At 38.4% G+C, this 18,071-nt stretch overlaps 1 protein-coding gene across 5 annotated transcripts in view; it reads left to right on the top strand.

The window, feature by feature from the left end:
* Positions 1-18,071, top strand: part of BTBD9 (BTB domain containing 9) — a 214,016-nt gene that overhangs the window by 102,985 nt on the left and 92,960 nt on the right. For all 5 annotated transcript variants that reach the window (XR_006416041.1, XM_044443333.1, XM_044443589.1 and 2 more), the window contains one exon: positions 15,770-15,959. Coding sequence is in view for 4 of the 5 variants with exons in the window: in XM_044443333.1 (XP_044299268.1) it covers positions 15,770-15,959 (190 nt within the window). In the remaining variant the exon portion in view is untranslated. The remainder of the gene's footprint in view (positions 1-15,769; positions 15,960-18,071) is intronic.

Here is an 18,071-nt window from a genome sequence, read left to right on the forward strand (position 1 = left end):
AATTCAGATTCTCAGATAAAGCATTTTCTTATCCTTCTTTCACAAGTTCATCCAATGCTATCAGAGAATCTTGATAGTGCTGATTTACTCTTTCAATTGCTGACTTAAATGAGGAGACTTGTTTTAGGTTCGTAATAATTGTTTCCAATATAGTTAGAAAAGCCTGATATTGCAAAACCTCCACAGCTTAAGGTTATAAAGTCTTCAGTGTCTCTTTTATAGCAAGCATTAAATGGTAAATTCGCCCTTCAAAAGCAGTACTGGATTTCCTAAAGAATAATATATTGAATGCAAGCTATCATCTGTGGAAAAGTTTAGCATATAAATGGCATATAGACATGTCCAGAATTTATTTGAATTCTGCTTTGATGATGATGATCAGAACAACTTGCTTTTTATTGATCAATAAATACTATGTAAAAATGTGTTCTGGTTTTAAATACAGTACTTCTAAGTATTCTTCTAACATTCAGTGAATAATTTGTATTAGCACTTCTAGAAATTTAGTTTTAGTTATATAATAAAACAAACTCAAGAGGTTAGATTGTTGAGGGGCACCTTTTTGCTTCATGCTAGAAAGCTTACACAGAAGCACAAATATCAGTGAGGATTTATTGTGATTTATTGGGTTATACAAAACAGCTTTATAGAAACCATTGACAAAACTGAATGGCTACAACACTTTGTAAATCAGGTAGCATTTACTATCTGTAAGCTGTTTAGTTATAGAAAGAGTTCCAAGGCTAGTTTCCATGCAGTATCAATTTAAAATTTTAAAGACCATCAATATAGTTCAAATAATGGGTTTTACTTTATAGAATTCAAGAAAGGTAAGTGTTCAAGGTTCACGTTAAGTCCAAACAAAAAAGCATTATGGGGAAGGAAGGATAACTTTCCCAATAAAAGCTCATAAGCCTCTACACCAGCTCATGGTATGAGATTCAGGACAGACAAAAGTGCAAAGTTCACAATCATAGTCCAGAAAAAATGTCTGATTCATGGATTACAAAGCAGAGATTAAAACAGGGAATGGCCCAAGCTTTAAGATGAGTTCAGGAAAAGTATTTGAAACAGTTTGTTTAAGAAAAACTTCCAAGGATAGAATGCAAGTAAACTCAGAGATTCTGTGTTAGAATCTCAGTATTAAGTGATTCAAACAGACAGGGGTCCAAGAGTCAGAATAAGACCAGGCATGAATGCATTAGGTGTAATCAAAGACAAAGGTACAAGATTCATGGTAGATAAGAGTTCAAGGAAAGTCCAGACAAGAAAGTGTTTTGAGCAGTTCAAGTAATGTTCTCAAAAAAAAACGGTTTCCAGCCAGTTTACCAACTTAATGCAGGGGAAGCCCCCTTACTGAAGATCTATGGTAACAGGGAGATCTGACATGTAAGCTGGTGCTTAATTAGAGAGGTGACACCCCTCAACCACCCCCACTTCCCTAAAGAATCCTCTCCTGCTTGGAAAACTTTTCATGTTGCAAATCAAAGGACTGTCATGTCGCAAATCAAAGCCTTATCTTTCAGCTGTGGCTGCCTTGTTCTCCTTTAGCCTATAATGAGATGAGAGACCAGGTAGAACTAGACTCATAGACCTTGAGTTTCCCATCATTTGACTGGGTCCCAAATTAACCTGTTCTAAACCTGAATCAGAATCTAACTTTAAACCCATAATCCCCACAGTGGCACTAGGGATAGTGGCAGTGAGGCTAAACTGGATATGGCTTCAGATTTAGCTGCATGCAGTGGACTGATGGGGATGGCTTTTTTTCCCACAACAGCCCCTTCAAAATGCTGCATTGAGGATTGGGTAAGTTCTGTTTTTCAAATGTGCTTTTCCAGATTTTCAGAGATACTCCATCTTCTTTAGGCCCCAGATCCATAGTTTGTTCTATGCATCAGAGTCTTCTAATTCGCCGCAGTATTTTTGGAGAATTTTGGGAAGGAGGGGCAGAAAGTCTGCTTCCACCAGCCCTGTCATACATGCCTAGATCTAAATCCACTCTAGTTAACTATGTGTTGCAACATGTTAACATAGATTCATAGATTAATATTATAGTAGAGTTGGAACAGGCTAAAAAGGCCATCTGGTCTAAGTCTCTGCTAATGCAGACTACACCATCCATCTCAGATGACTGTCCAGTTGAATCTTGAATGCTGCTAATGTGGGACGGCCGACAACCTCTCTAGGTGATTGGTGCCATTGTCATACTGATTTAACAGACACAATACTTTTCCTGATATCAAGCTGGAATATAGTTTCTTGTAACTTGAGTCCATTATTTCATATCCTGAAACCAGGGATGATCGAAAAGAGATCCTGCCCTTCTGCTTTGTGACAGCCTTTTAAGTACTTGTAGAGTGCTATCGTTTCACCTCTCCCTCTTCTCAAGGCCAAACATGCCCAGTTCTTTCAGTCTTTCCTCATGAATCCCTAATGCTGTGTCCTCACAACGAAGAGGCTGATTGCAATACATTGTGTGCTATAATTTTTTTTCCTGTGCTTATCTTTTAAAGGGGCTATAGTTTGAATTTGTCATTTATTTTCTTTTATTTAATAGTCCACAGTTAATAACACATATAAATCAGTTCTTCAGTAGTTTAATTGCTGCTATAGTCATTGGCATATATATACCTGGTTCACATGTCACAGTAACCCAGATTTTTTTTAAAAAAAACTTGCTTAATATGAGTGAACCAAAGGAGTAATAATGCACCTGGTTTAATTGCACCTTCTAAGCTTCTCCTTCCAATGGGAATAACTGCACAAGTACCTTGCTTGGTTAGCATTATATCCAGACCAGGTGCTCTGGATTGTCTCTTCCCTGACAAGTTTGTTTTTTACTTACAGCTCTGGCTTGTTCAGCTAGAGAAAACCCAGAGCTCCTGGTCCAGACATAAAACTTACAATAAGTCAGGGTTAGAGAGTCCTTGGCTTGAGTGGGCACTTCCATAGGTAGGAAGAGCCAAGTGAGAGTGATCAGGTATGCTAGCACTCCTGCTCACTTGCAGTAACTCAGAACATTAATATTAATATTAACTTATAATAATTAGGAGTTTGGGTTAAGGAACACTGTCTCACAAGCTCCTACAAGCAAGCAGTCACGCTGCTGCTTCTTTGCATCTCTTGCCCTTTCTTAATGATCATGTGAAAGTCACTGGCCCTTTTATTCCTTTGAGAGTTAGCTTGCCTGAAACTTGCTTAAGTGATTTGTTTTGAATTATGTTTCAAGCATTGTACATTAGAACAGGGAAAGAGGAGACTGAGTGAAAGGATATCTCCTTCCCCTCTAAATACAGAATAAGTGATTTGTTACCATTAAAATAACTAAATCTGTTTATTATTGGAAGTTGATAAAACCAATAATAAAATCAATCTTGAAAGAACACTCTGAAGATTAAGCATTTCAGGTTTTAATTCCAAATAGTACTAGAAGGTGAATGCAGATGCTAATTCTTAATACCTTGCATAGTTTAATTGCTTGCCTACCTTTCCCTGGTGCCTGCTAAGAATGATCTCTTCTCCCCCACCATTCTACACATGCTTTCTCAAAAGTATACAGAGCTTAAATCAGTCTCCTGTGGGGTTAAACTGGAGCCTACAGATGCTAGGTGGGATGTTGACCTGTGAATAAACCTACGAGTCCCTCAGACAATTTTGGGAGGCTATAGGATTGTGTCCTTTTGTTAATTTATTAGTTTCTTCAGCTGTAAGAATATACAAAAGATGATAATAATTTTAAAATTAATTGGTTTAAAGTGAAGAAAAATAAGATAACTATAATGGTATGCTATTTCAAAACTTACAAGCAGGCTAAATTGCACCAGTTCTTATGAGTAGCTATGTTAATGTATTCATCCATAAGTAATAGCTTAGACATGTTCATATTTTAGCTGTTCTGAACATTATATTGTAGTTGCTTCTGACTCTTAGAAGCAACCTAAAGTAGGAAAAAAGTAGGACTAAAATAGTTATAGCCCTGCATATAAGGGGCACATTCAAATAATTTGAAACACTTCCCTCCTTGGATTACTTTAGTGATTGCAATATGTATTTATAATTAAAACAAAAAATGTAACAGATGAATTAATTAAATAGATTGTTGTAGCCATGAGCCACATTGGCAGCTTGTTTATCATATAAGGGTTAAATAAATGCATATGAAAATACGGGCTTACTTATGCAACAGCTTTAACAGTCTGTATGTGTGAATGTGGTGAGGCAACTAATTATCTTTTTATTCAGATGCATAAAGTTCTAGAAGCTTTTATTTCCTTTGTAACATTGACTTGGTTGCCAATATACAAATAAAATAGAGGAGAGCAAGCAGATACCTAAAAAGACAGTGTAGTTCTTTCAAGCAGCAGCATGCAGCTTCCCCACTTCCTTGCCAGATGCTTCTTGCAAGATTGCTGCAAAATTGCTGTCTCTCTATCACTGCCTGTACTCAAAATGATACAGATATTTTCTTTAGCCCCAGTGTAGGCAGGTATATTGTCACAGATGTCAATAGCTGTTAGCTACAAAACACCAAGCACCATTGAACAAGCATTGGTAGGTAGCAAACTATCCTATTGCCTTGAGAGGAAGACATTTTGCAACACAAAAATTTGCATCTTTTTCTTTAAACCATATAAATATTGTTTAGTTTTTCAGCCACACTTAACCTTTATAGAAGGACAAATGTTTAAATTTCACTCTGACAGTCTCCTATGATAGAGAATGAATATCTTACTTAGGTAATCTTTCAGACAAATCAAGGCAGTGAAAGGCTTCACAGGCCACATTATTAAATCTTTTTTATTAGTCCTTTTAAGTTGGATCAAGTAGCTGTACACATGATGAGGATCATTTGTCAGATGTATTATTACCTGCCTGTAACATCTACATAATGATCATTTCTGTAAACTGAAGATTAGAAGCAAGGCAAAAAGTAATAAAAGTGAACTTATGCTATAGACAGTAGATTGATAATAGCAGTTTTATTTCACTGTGTCTTACAAGTATTGTTTTCATAACAAGTCATTACCTGCCATTTTCTTACATTTAAGAAGTATGACAGGCTAATACAGGTCTTATTCAAGAATCAATGTTTGGCATTTGACTCACTATTTTAATGTGATCAGGTAAATGCATTTGATATTTCTAAAGTAAACACTTTGCATAAATCCTTTTGGCAGAAGAAAATGGGTATGCTTCTCATATGAGTATGAGACTAGACATCAGTGTTACGTGGGACTATAAGTATAAAGAACAACCCCTCTTCTTTTCTTGCTGTTGGTAATGTCCATGTAATATAAAATATGTGATGTGACATAACCATGTTGCAAGTTTCTCTGGTCTGCTTTGTTAGCTGATGAAACACATAGCATAGGGCTATCATGATATGTTTTAGATTGCAAAGACATTAGTAGTAGAGAGAGGAGGAGAAACTGATCTTTTGTATTTCTGGTTGACTATACATCTTTTCTAGTCTTATGCTAAATAAACAAGGAGGCTATAACATTAGTGTTCATCTGAATCCAAAAAGCAGATTAAGCTGGATAATACCATTTAGGACAACCAGTTCTTAAAAATACTGGAAAGTGCTTTTCAAATTACAAGAGTCTTCTTCAAATTTTTGTATTCAGAGGAGCTGATAAATGTCGCCATGCTAGATCCATTGTAGTAGTGAACTAAAAGAAACTTCCTTGGGTTCTGTTGACATCCACAGCCAAAGATTATTTTGTGATATAAATGAATAATAGCATGTGACATACTCCCCAGTGCATTGTTGTAGCTAAAATATAATTCCCTTTATTGTAAGTACAGGGTACTTTTGTTCAATAGTCACACATTCAGAATGCATTAGATGAGTCACTTGTGGAGAATGGCATAAACATTGTACTTAATTTGAAGTTAAAATATGGCAGAAAACAAAAACCCTATGATTATATTCATGCTTTAATGACATACAGCAGACAACTTATTTACAGATTTGAGTCTGAGTTGTTAAAAATAATTATTTTAAAACTAATTTTTATGCATCTTTGCAAATTGCACTTTTCTGAACAGTTTGGATGTTGAGCATCAGAACCTATGAAACAATATTTAAATCAAGTCATGAAACAGCTTTCTCCTTTGTCTGGCACAGTCCAGTTTCCATTTCCATTCCCATCCCTGAAAGGGGGAGCATAATTTGATCCAGTAATCACTTTACAAACCACAGATCAGGACCAGGGCTTATCCTCTGAAGATAGGAGAATGAGTGGGTTTTTACATATGCAGAGTTCCTTTCTACCATGACAAAATAATTGTAACCATCAGCTGCACACCTATTAGTAAGCAGTAGATGGATTTTCAGTAGAAGTTTGAACTTGCAGGTAGGTAAGAAGTATGGTGTTAGTCCCCGTAATAAAAGAAAATAATCCCTGCAATGCACACCTTACAAATTAATACTTGGGAGGGAAGGAGTTCTTCTACTCATAAGCGGAAGAATTCCTATTCTCTTGGTCTCTCAGAGTTGGCTTCTGAGTTTTTCTGGATCTCTCTTGGCATTCATTTTCTTAGGCAAAACAGATGGGCACTTTTCATGTCTAGGAGTCTGTTTTTTAATTCTTGCCAGTATTATGAATCTAGAAAAGAAATAATTCTTCATGTGTGCACATGTTCATACAAGATCTTTCTGCATCCCTTTGCAGCTTTTACATAATAGCATCAAAGGAGATAAAAAGGTGGGAGGTACGTCTCTAAAGCCTGAACCACATTGTTGTACTTCTTCTGCAGACCATAGTATTTTTATGCACAGTATTTATGCATTTATGGTGCATTTACTGTGCCAAAACTTGCACGGGCATACCCTAAAGTACATATTACTGTAGCCTGGGATTATGAGTAGCACGTGGTGATCAGGAACCTTTTCCAAAGATTTCTGAATGACAGAAACACCTCTATTTGGTTTGCTTTGCTTTGATGAAAAAAGGACCAAAAGGAGTCTTTGCTGTTATAAGCTGTCTTCCAGAATTTAGTATTACTGTTGATGCTTCTGATTGGTCAAAATGTTAAGGCCTATGCAAGTACTATGCTTGAGGAAGCTTCTCATCCTTGAGAGCTTAGATGAGGTCATTAGAACTCCCTTTCATAACTTTTTAAAACGTATATAGAGCATTATGTATCTCTATCTTTCCAGGTCTCTTTCAGTTTATCGTACTATCTTTGTACCACTTTATAACACTCCAAGGGAGAAAACAGTGAGTAATGGGTGCAGATCAGGCAATGGTTATAAAAAATTGGATGTCCTTGGTTATCCTCTAGGGAATGCTTTTTAGAACTTATGAATCATGTACACTCATTTATGCATCCTCTTGTGCCCCAGGAGAAATTGTTTAAAATGTCGAGTAAGGGGGAAAATGAATAAATAATCATTCATTTGTCTTTTGTTCAATGGCAGTTATTATAAAAATCATTTAAACATCCAACAAAGGGAAAAAGTCAAATCAATTTCTTAGTAATGCACCCTGGTGTTGTGAAATATTACTCTGCTTTTTGCTTAGTGAAGCATTCAGAAGGAGATGTTTCCTGTCCAGTTTAATGCCTTCTCTACATGAAGCTGTTGCCATCCTGTTCCCTCTCTCCCCTTTTAAAGGTTAGCCATCTTTCAAATTTGCACAGGTTTTCCTAGCAACATCTGTTAGCTTTGCAATGAGCATGCCCTTAGGAAATTACAAAAAATTTTAAGACCGTCTAAATACTACTGGGACTTCCAGTGTAGAGTGAATATGAGACACATGGCCAGTTTTATTTACTGCTGCAAATTTTTCTCTAGATTCACAGACCTGTCTACACAGTTGAGATTTTGTTTGTTCTTTCCAGACCTGAAGCAAAGGCTGCTGATTTCTGAGGCCTTTAAAGCACCTGTGGCTTTTGAAAGGAATTACTGAATATTTTGTTAATTTCCTTTATTTATTTATTTATTCTTTCACTCAAGCTGTACATGCTCAGATTCAATGCCTTCATAGAAATATTCATGTAGTAAGTAATAATGTGTAGCATTTATATAGTACATTCCACTATTCAGTGTATAGTATGGACAGTGTCTAAGTAACCCTTGTGGAAAAGCCTTGTGGATTTTCTCATAATCTTAACTACTGTGTTATACCAGCCCTACTCTCAGAGTTGCATACAAAATTTGAACTATAAAAAGTAATAAAATAATTAACAATTGAAACTGTATTTATAATGGTACATGTTAAAATCATAGTAGGGATGCTTGAAGGCCGGTAATGATGGGGTCCATCAGATGTCTACTGGAATAGTGGCCCATGAATGGGAAGCCTTATCTCTCATGCTTAATTGCCTTCAATGTGGATCTTTGTATAGGTGAAAGTGGTCTTTCATGTAGTCTGGACTCAAACCATTTAGGGCTTTAACAGAAAATGCCAGGACTTTAAATGGGGCCCAAAAATGCACTGGTAGTCGGTGTAGTGGTCCAATGTAGTTGTCACAAATTCTGTTCACTTAGTGGTACACTAGTGGTTGTATTTTCTACCAGCTGATATTTCTGAAATACCTTTAAGGGCAGCCACACCTAGAATTCACTGCAATTATTCAGTCGGGATATCACTACAGCATGGGTAATGGAAGCAGTCCCTTCTCCTGATAGGGTCATAGTTGGCATACCAGCCTCAGTTGGTAGGCTCATGTTTGGCTGACAGGTAAGTTTCAGAAGTTTGGGCTGAACCCAGGAGAATTTCTGAACTGTTCATTGGTCCTTCAGAGTAAGTGCAGTTTCATCTAGGACTGGTTGAAAACCTCCAACACTATTTCCAGGTACTGTTTCAAGAGTTCTACAAATTTCTTGGGATGATAGAAGAATATGAAAGCATACTGTATACTGATACTATCTCAGCCCAAATGTTTGGACAACATCTGCCAATATTTTCATGTAGATATTTAATACCACAGAATGAGACAAGCCTTGGAATCTTGGGGCATCCCAAAAACTAGTGGTCATGGAGTACAGCACCAATTTCTAAGGCTGACCCTTCAAGAAGGACTGAGACCACTGTCACTTAGTATCTTGGAAGTTTATCAGAGGAGGGCAACAAGGGAGGATGATCCAGGGACTGGAAACAAAGTCCTATGATGAGAGATTGAAAGAATTGGGTATGTTGAGCTTCAAGAAAAGAAGACTGAGGAGACATATGATGGCACTCTATAAGTACTTGAAAGGCTGCCACAGAGAGGAAGGACAGGATATCTTCTCTGTAATTCCAGAGTGCGGGACAGAGAATAATGGACTCAAGTTATAGGAAACCAGATTCTGACTGAATATTAGGAATAACTTTCTAACTGTTAGAGCAGTACAAAAGTGGAACCAATTGCCTAAGGGTGTTGTGGGTTCTCCCATACGAGAGGCATTCAAGATGCAACTGGACAGCCATCTGAGAGGGATGGTTTTACCTGGAGTCTTGCATTGAGCCAGACTGGTGGATCCAGTGGCCTTCTTGGACCCTTCCACCTCTAGTCTAGTCTATGATTCTATCATAGATACACATTTCAGTATACTGAGGTTTATGTTATCAAAAGCTTGTAAGAGGTCTAGGAGAACCATTTGCACTCTTTTATTCGTTCCCCACAGTATGCCATTTGTTACGGCAAGCAAGGCTATTTGTGTCCCAAATTTAGGTCTAAAACCAAATTGGAATGGAGCTTAAATAATCAACATCAAATGGTCTGGTGTAGGGAAACCATGGCCCAAGTTAACAATTTGTCCTAATATGGAAATTAAATACATGCCAAATCATTGGATATAAATTTGCTTTATCTAACTCCATAACAATGCTTCCTTCAAAGCAGGGTGAACCCTCAAAGCATCTCTCAAAGAAGAATTACATATCTCTTAAGATTCCTTATTTCCAACCCAGTTTTTGCAGATTTCACAAGTCACAGTGGGCAAGCATTGAGGGTATGTGTAGTAGACCCCATACTTTCAAGCAGTTTGTCATAGTCTTAGGCTACAAGCTGAAAATGTGCATAACAGGTTATTGTCATCATTGTGTGCTATCAAGGCATCTCCAACTTATGGCAACCCTATCAGTGAATGACCTCCAAAATATCTTGGCCTACATGGCCCAGCTCAACTCCTGTAAACTTCAATTCATAGTGATTGGGAATACAATAGAGTGGATGATCTTGACCCTGTCGTGATCTGGTGGACTTCACTAGATGATCTTTTTTAGTTCTTTTATCGCTGTCCTTCTCAGTCTCCTTTGAATTTTTCATTGCAGTTTCCCTTTGAACTGAGGACTGATCCATTCTCTAACTATGCAAAGTATTTCACAGTTACAATTTCCTCATTGTTGACCTTGAAGTTGTGTAATTCTTTTGTAGTAATAATTTTTGTTTTCTTGTTCAGCTGTAGTTCTGCTTTTGCATTTTATTCTTTCCTTTTCATCAGAACTTGCTTCAGTTTGCTGCTGCTTTCTGCAGTAATATTCATTGTCTACATATCTTAAATCATTGATGGATCTTCCACCCATTTTTACTCCTTTCCTTAATAATGTCTCCGGATTCAGTCCACAGTCAACTGATTTCAGTAATTTAAATCTCTTTTTTGTGTGGCCTGTAAATTCCTTAGGAATGTAATTGAAGTTGTAATTTGGTACTATGCTTCTGTTAGTGTTCTGATTTTTGTTATTAACAGTTCACAGTCAGTACTGCAATCTGCTTCTGATCTTGGTTTGACAGTGACAATACACCATCTCTGTCCCTTACTTCCAATTATGCAATCTGTTTGACTTCATTATTAGTCATCTGGTGATGTTCATATTTACATTCATTTGAATGGTAGCCTGAAGCATGTATTTGTAATGAAGAGATAGTTGGCTTCAAAGATGTTTATGAGTCATTCTCCTGCTTTGTTTCTGACCCTTACATCAAATTCTCCCTCTACATTGGATTCGTCTTTGTTTCCTAGTTTTGCGTGCCAGTTACCTTGGATTATCAGCATGTCTTCTAGTAGTGTGTCTGCCATGCAGCACTAGACTTTCCTGTCCTTTCTGTGTATGACAGCCACCAGAATTTCTTTTGGCTTTGTTCTGACTGTGTCATTAGTGACAGCAGCACTATTCATAATTTGCTTTTCTTCAGTAGGTGGTTAAGTGCCTGTTGATCCAGGAATCTCATCTTTTGGCACTACCTCTCTCTTCATTTTAGATTGTTTCATCATATGGTTTACAAGCTAACAGTGGTCAGAAGTGGTTTACCATTGCCTTCTTCTTTGCACTACTAGCTGGAGTTAGCTTGCGCATTATAGCCATTGTCTGCCAAAGATACCGCCAGTGTCACTTTCAACTCTTTGCTGCAGTTCTGGTGTTTCACCCTTCTACCACTCTCACCGTTACAGAGACCCAATTTCTTTTGCCACTGTGACCATTACTCCTGAAGAGGGTGGGTGCATCTTAGTCTGGTGTCTCAGCTTGGACAATTCTGACTTGTGAATCCCAGCTAGGTGATCAGACTTGTGAAGGCATGTGGCCTCCTCTCAGCTTTCCTTGTGGCTTCTCTGACACTCTCAATTTAACACAGTATGTTAAGTTGTGCATCCAACAGGTATCGGGGACGGGGGCGGGGGGATTAACAAAATGACTACATTATATTCTAATTCCATCTGTATCAGTTTCTGACAGAATTATGGCATCTAAATTAGCATGGATATAAGCAACTTTGTCTACTCTATCTGTTCAGCAGATTGTTCACAGCAGGCCTTGAAGGTTTCCATCTCTTTCGCATCAGAGCCTACACACACACACACACACACACACACACACACACACTCTCTGTCCTTCATCATGCCAAAAGGCTTTCTTGGGTGTCATGGAGCACAAACAGCAGTTGCTGATAAGATATGTTCACCATCATCACTGCCACAGACTTGGATTGAAAATTGATTTCTACCTGTCTTGTCTCATATTTGCTACATATCTTCCACCATTTGTGTTTTAATCTAATGCGTGGGAATCTGACAGACTTTATCCCTTGCAAATATTTCAGTAGTGATTTATTACCTGGCAAAGAAAGGTCAAAGGGATTGTCTGGTCAAAGGGAAATACAGGATTGCATTTTAAAGGTTTAAGTGGTTTTGAAGGTAATTATTTTGTTTTTGCTTTCTAGAAAAACAACATAGATATTATTACAAGGGTAATAATATTACAAAGAGGAAATGACGGGGAAACATGTTTGTTGTAGCTTCCCATTCCTGTTTAAAGCAGTGGGGTGCTCATTCCACTCTTCTACTTCATCTCCCCATACTCAGAAACAAGAAACTAGTTTAGCTGAACTGAGTTCAAAGTGTCAGAAGTGATGGAGAACAAAGGGAAGACCCACAGCTGCATGATGGTACTTTGCGTGCAAAAGATCTTGATTTGTGGTATTTTCAGGTAGAGCTGGGAGAAACTTTTTGTGGCACTTGAGTCCTACTTGTAGGCTTCTGATGGGCACCTAGTTGGCCAGTATGGGAAAAGACTGCTGAACTAAATGGTCTTTGGTCAGATTTAATATTCTGTTTCTTATGATTTTGTGTACATATGAATTGTATAGATGCATTAATAGGAAAATGGCTTCCTCTATAATATCTGTTTTGCTCCACAGACTGTTAAAATTTATGTCTGCCTTAATATTTTCTAATGGAAAGAGATAATTACTGTACTTACGGTTCTATGGCTATGTACGGATAAATTAATAGTACTGAATTACAACATTCAAATTGGGTTTGGCAGTTTTAATAGTTGCACACAAATAATTCTGAGTCAAATAATATTCCTGAACTCTAAAAAAGCATGTTATAAAGAATCTAAGGTAGAATATTGAAGTGAAGATACATGCCTGACTGAAATTTTTCCCTTCACTCATTTGTCATGAACTAACATTGAGGACAGTAAAATTACATGTCATCTTATCATCAGTTATAGTTAATATAGATAGTCTTCAGGTCATGTCCTGGAAATAACACTGCCTTTTAAAACTTTATTGTGTCAACATTAAATATATTGGCAATCTGTTGGCCATCTCCTATTACAGGATAAGAGTCAGGAAGTATAACACACAAATCTTCTTCCCCACCACCATTGCTTTTTCTGTCCTGGTCATTTTTACATTTTCCTTGCTTCCAGTATGTCTGCTTTTGTTACCATGAATCATTTTACATTCTGTGACAACAATACATTAAGTTTGTGCAGAACTGTTACATGCATAAAGAGTGAAAAATTTAATATCCACTCTTATATTCCACCAATTTTTCACTTGCAACATTCATTACTTGTAATAGTTGGCTAGTTGAAGGACAGGGAGGAAAATATTCAGAAAAATATAGAAGAACGGTACTGTTGATTTTGGCAGTATACCTTTGTAAACAAAGTGACACAAATTGAGGCAAGAAATCCATCGGGAAAAGAGAAGAGAACCAAAAAACTGAAAATGCAGCACAGAGCAAAGTCCCTTCCAGATGGTGTTTTTAATAAATTTATCAGGCGGGCATGAAAGATGATAATGAACATTCAAAATGGGGAGTGGCAGCCTTCCCTTGGGAGCAGAAACAGTATGGTACCTTCTGTGTGCTGCAATGATTTGGTTGCTCTCTAATTTCCCATTGTGTAAAATAGTACAAAATGGCTTGCTGTGGTTAATATAGCATTATCAAGATATTAGAGAATCATCATATAGGTAGACTATAAGTTTTAAAAAATGCATTCCTATAAATAACACAGATGATGAAATCTAAATTAAAAAAATATCCTCAGAACCAATTGCATCAGTAAATCTCAATGAGTTCTGAATATAGTCATTTTCAGTATTCTCAACTCTACATTATATAATAGTGCAAAAATAGCAATGTGAAAGGAAAGGGCATTCATTAGCAAAGTGTTGTTTGCAACAATTCTCTAGATGCCTTAATTCCTTTTTAAAAAAATAGTTGTATAGGTTTTTAAGTTCCATTATTTTTTCATTAAAATATCTTATCCATATTTTAAACCAAAGAGAATCCACCAGTCATTTTCTGAAACAGCTATCTGCATATTTGACTGAATATTACCAGTGTATACTGATGTTATTCTATAGTGCTTTTAAATTGTGAGCTACCTTGGCAATTCTATTGTTGGAAGGCATGGTAAGGATTTTTTAAATGTGTGGAAAAAATATTTATCAATGCCCATGGAGAACACTTGTAACTTAACATTTGTAAGATTGGGAGGTAACAGAGGGGAAGTATCAAAGGGTCAATACAGGGAATATAATATGTACAAATTCAGTTACATTTATGTTCTTAAGACTGCTAAATTAAACCATGCCTAATGAAAATTGGGTTTGAAGATGGATTAGAAGAGGTGGCATCCAGTAGGTGTTCTGGAGCAGACATATTTCTTCCATGGAAAATCTCTGCAAGGAGAGAAGGCAGAGCTAAGTAACATTTCTTTGCATTATCCTCCTGCTTATTTAAGGTCTAGTACTAAATGATACACAAGACTTTTTAAATTTTCTGCTTGCTTATATACTTGCGGATCTGTGAAGTATTCTATTTTTAACCATGGACAACTGGGATCATTCTGAAAAGTCACTTTTGAATGTTAGAGTTTAGTAACTGCACAAAATGACTAACATAGTGGACTGTATGATCGCTAAACATTTTTGTCCTGCAGATAGAATAGGGATAAAAGTCAAGTAATGAGTCCCTTGCTTTCTGAACTCTGTTTGAAGCACTTGGCTCTACTCGCTTCCACAGAGACATTCCTGAGTTAACTGGACCATTGGTTTTTTCCAGTAACTTCTTAAACTATAACAATATATGTCTTCAGGAACTCTAAATTATCTATACTGTTTCCAAGAATCACTTCCCTTATCTGATACTACCTCTGGAGTAGCTTAAATAAGCCTGGAAAAAATATAGTGGGACTAAATGACTTTTCAGAATTTTTTTGGTGCTTCATACTGCTGTCTTGGATGCTGTGTGTTGCTGCTTCTGCCATGGTCCACCCCCATTCCATAATGATTTTAACTAGAAAGTGCCTGTTGTTGAAGGAGTCCAAAAGTTCCATCAAAGGACTGGGGAAGGTCCTTCATCAGTTCACCTTATGCCCTGCCCTTTTTGTCCTACCTGAATGAGCCAAAGAACTTTCACGAAAGGGCGCGCGCGCACACACACACACACACACACACACTGCCCCATTCCCATAGACTTTGAGTGGTTTGCAAGAGATTCTCATTTTGGCAATCTGTGTATGAGTATTTTGTGTTCTTATGGTATATCACCTCTTCATTTGCACAATGAATTTCTTAATTAAGAGCAACTGTATGGACGTTTCAAATGTGTGGGAATTAACAGGATAAGGAGGACTGTGCGCCCTTGTAGTGTCTCTACATCTGTTACTCATCTGCTCTGAGACTGAATAGTAATCCTTCTTTTCAGTGCTTATCAGCTTGTCCTCATCCCCTTATAACTTCTGACTTTGGACTCTGTAGGACATACTGCAGTTGGCTCACCAAAATGAGTGAGAATCTGAGTATTTGTTTGCACTATATAATGTTTTGTTGCATGAGGTTAAAAGATACCTGTGTGGCCTATTCTGATTCAGACAGCTCACTTTGTGCTTATTGATTTTTAATCTATACTGTGAAAATTCATGTATTCCAGTGCTAATGACATTTTTGCTTATCCTCACTGCCACAGAAATAGATGCTGATGATACTGAGTTGCCTGTTCTGCTGTTTAACTCTTTTGTATTTTACTTTTTAGTGCCTACAGAGAATGTTGCAACAGTTGCAGACTGTGCCAGTGTGATTGAGGGTGTAAGCCGCAGTCGCAATGCCTTGTTGAATGGAGACACAAAGAATTATGACTGGGATTCTGGGTATACGTGCCATCAGCTAGGCAGTGGTGCTATCGTAGTTCAGCTGGCACAGCCGTACATGATTGGATCGATTCGGTAAGTAGATTTCTAACTTAATGTAAAGATAGTTCAGTAATGAGAATTTGTACCTTCTAGATATCTTTCATATATAGCTACTGTGAAGAGTTCTTTTTATTGTGCTGAGACTATTCCTCTAGTACCACAGTAACATGCAAAACATAACGTGAAAAACAAATCAGTACATGTACATTTAATGTCAAAATAGTGACATGACTAGAGGGCAGTCAATCTATTCTGTGGAGGGGACGGCATTGGAAACAAAGTGCTTTTAGATACTTTATATTTATACTGCTGCAGAGTTGTCACACTTTTGACTGTCCTAAAATATGACTGGCTGGATGTTCTCAATAAAACATAGTTAGAGTTGTTCTCATTATCTGTTCATGGGCTGCTTGTTTTGTTTGTTTTTAAATACATTAAGTATTTCCCCTAGCTATCTCTTCAAATATGCCTATGAACTAGTGTAGCATAGTGAATGTTAGATCAGGAAAACATGGGTTTAAATTTTTGGCCAGCCATCGTGCAATCTCGGTAATTTTCTCTCAACCTAAAATATCACAGGAATATTGTGATAGTGGTATTGCTGGGTGGGGTGAGTATATAGGGATAAAGTCTTGCCTATTGAACTCAGCTCTTTGGAAGCTGAAATGCTTGAGCTTATTTTTAAAAATTGTGGTAAGAATTTTGGACAATTCTGAAATCCTTAACTCCAGAAATGAAATATTCTGAGAGATCCCTAAATGTCTTCTACAACAGATATGCTATAAAATAAAAATTAGGAAGTATCCCTTTTTACAAGAGCAGAGACTAACATTTAGTGATGCTTTCCTTGACTTCTGGCTATTTATACTTCAATATCAGAGTGGGGAAGATATGAAAATAAATTTTCAAATATAAAGAACAAAATAATATGTTCTTGCCTGTTCCAGCTGTCTCTTTCAAGGGAAGATGTATGGTTCTGACTTTTCTATGTTACTGGAAACTGTTGACATATAATGTATGATCAGCTGCAAAAGGAAAGGATAAGAATCTTTGAATCTACAGTACACTGGCAGATGAAACTGCCAATTTGCACACAGGATTTGTGGGAGGGAATCTGTACAAACAGGCACCCACTGCTTACAAGTAGATCATTCACTCCCCCCTCCACTGCCCTCAAGTAACTGGATGAGGAGCTGCATATTTATTCTTGTGTGTGTGTGTGCGAGTGGGTTTTCGTCTGGGAGAACTGGGCGAGTGAGAGGAACTGCAGGACTAACAAGGCAGGGGACCAAGGTAAGGTCTCGGAAGGGATACAGATGACAGACCAGGAGATGGCCTTGGCGGGAGTCACGGGTGTTGCTGTCCGCTGCGACAGCTGCGACATGTTCTCCCTTCTCCCCAGGAGAGGCAGGGATACACTTGCCCTCGGTGCAAGTTGGTGACCCTGCTAGAAGAGGAGGTGAGGTGCCTGAGGGCCGAGAGAGCTCTCCAGCCCCCAACCCTGAGCAGCCCCCCTCTGGACAGTGGGTTGAGGGAGAGGCCATGGGAGGAGCACCGCGGAGACATGGAGGTATGTCACCCACAGGAGGAGGAGGCCAGCATGGCCTCCTCCTCCTCCTGGCATCAATCTGGAGCTGGGAAACAGATTCTCTCCACTTGGGGAGGCTGGGGCTGATGAGGCCTTAGGGGACCAGCAGGACCCCCAGCCTGAGATGTCAGGCGGCAAGGGGGCTGCTGCAGGAGAGGCGAGGGCCAGGGCACGGCTGCCCACCAGCACCGGAAAGGTACGGCGGTGGGTGATTGTTGTTGGAGACTCCCTGCTGAGGGGCACTGAGCCAGCGGTGTGCTGCCCCAACATGGAGACAAGGGAGGTTTGCTCCAGGGGTCACCAGCCGCTCTTGGTGATCCATGTGGGCACAAACGATGTGGCCAGGCAGGGTGTGGTTGGGACCACCAGGGACTTTGAGGCCTTGGGGAAGAAACTCAGGGAGCTGAAGGCCCAAGTGGCCTTCTCATCAATCTTACCTGTCCGGGGATTTGGGCCAGGAAGGGACAGGAGGGCCTCCGAGGTGAACGACTGGCTTAGGGTGTGGTGCCAGAAGGAACGCTTTGGGTTCCTTGACCACGGCACTCGTTTTCTTGCCA

The sequence above is a fragment of the Varanus komodoensis genome, unplaced genomic scaffold (assembly GCF_004798865.1).
Source record: "Varanus komodoensis strain SLA01 unplaced genomic scaffold, ASM479886v1 scaffold1, whole genome shotgun sequence".
Lineage (NCBI taxonomy): Eukaryota > Metazoa > Chordata > Lepidosauria > Squamata > Varanidae > Varanus > Varanus komodoensis.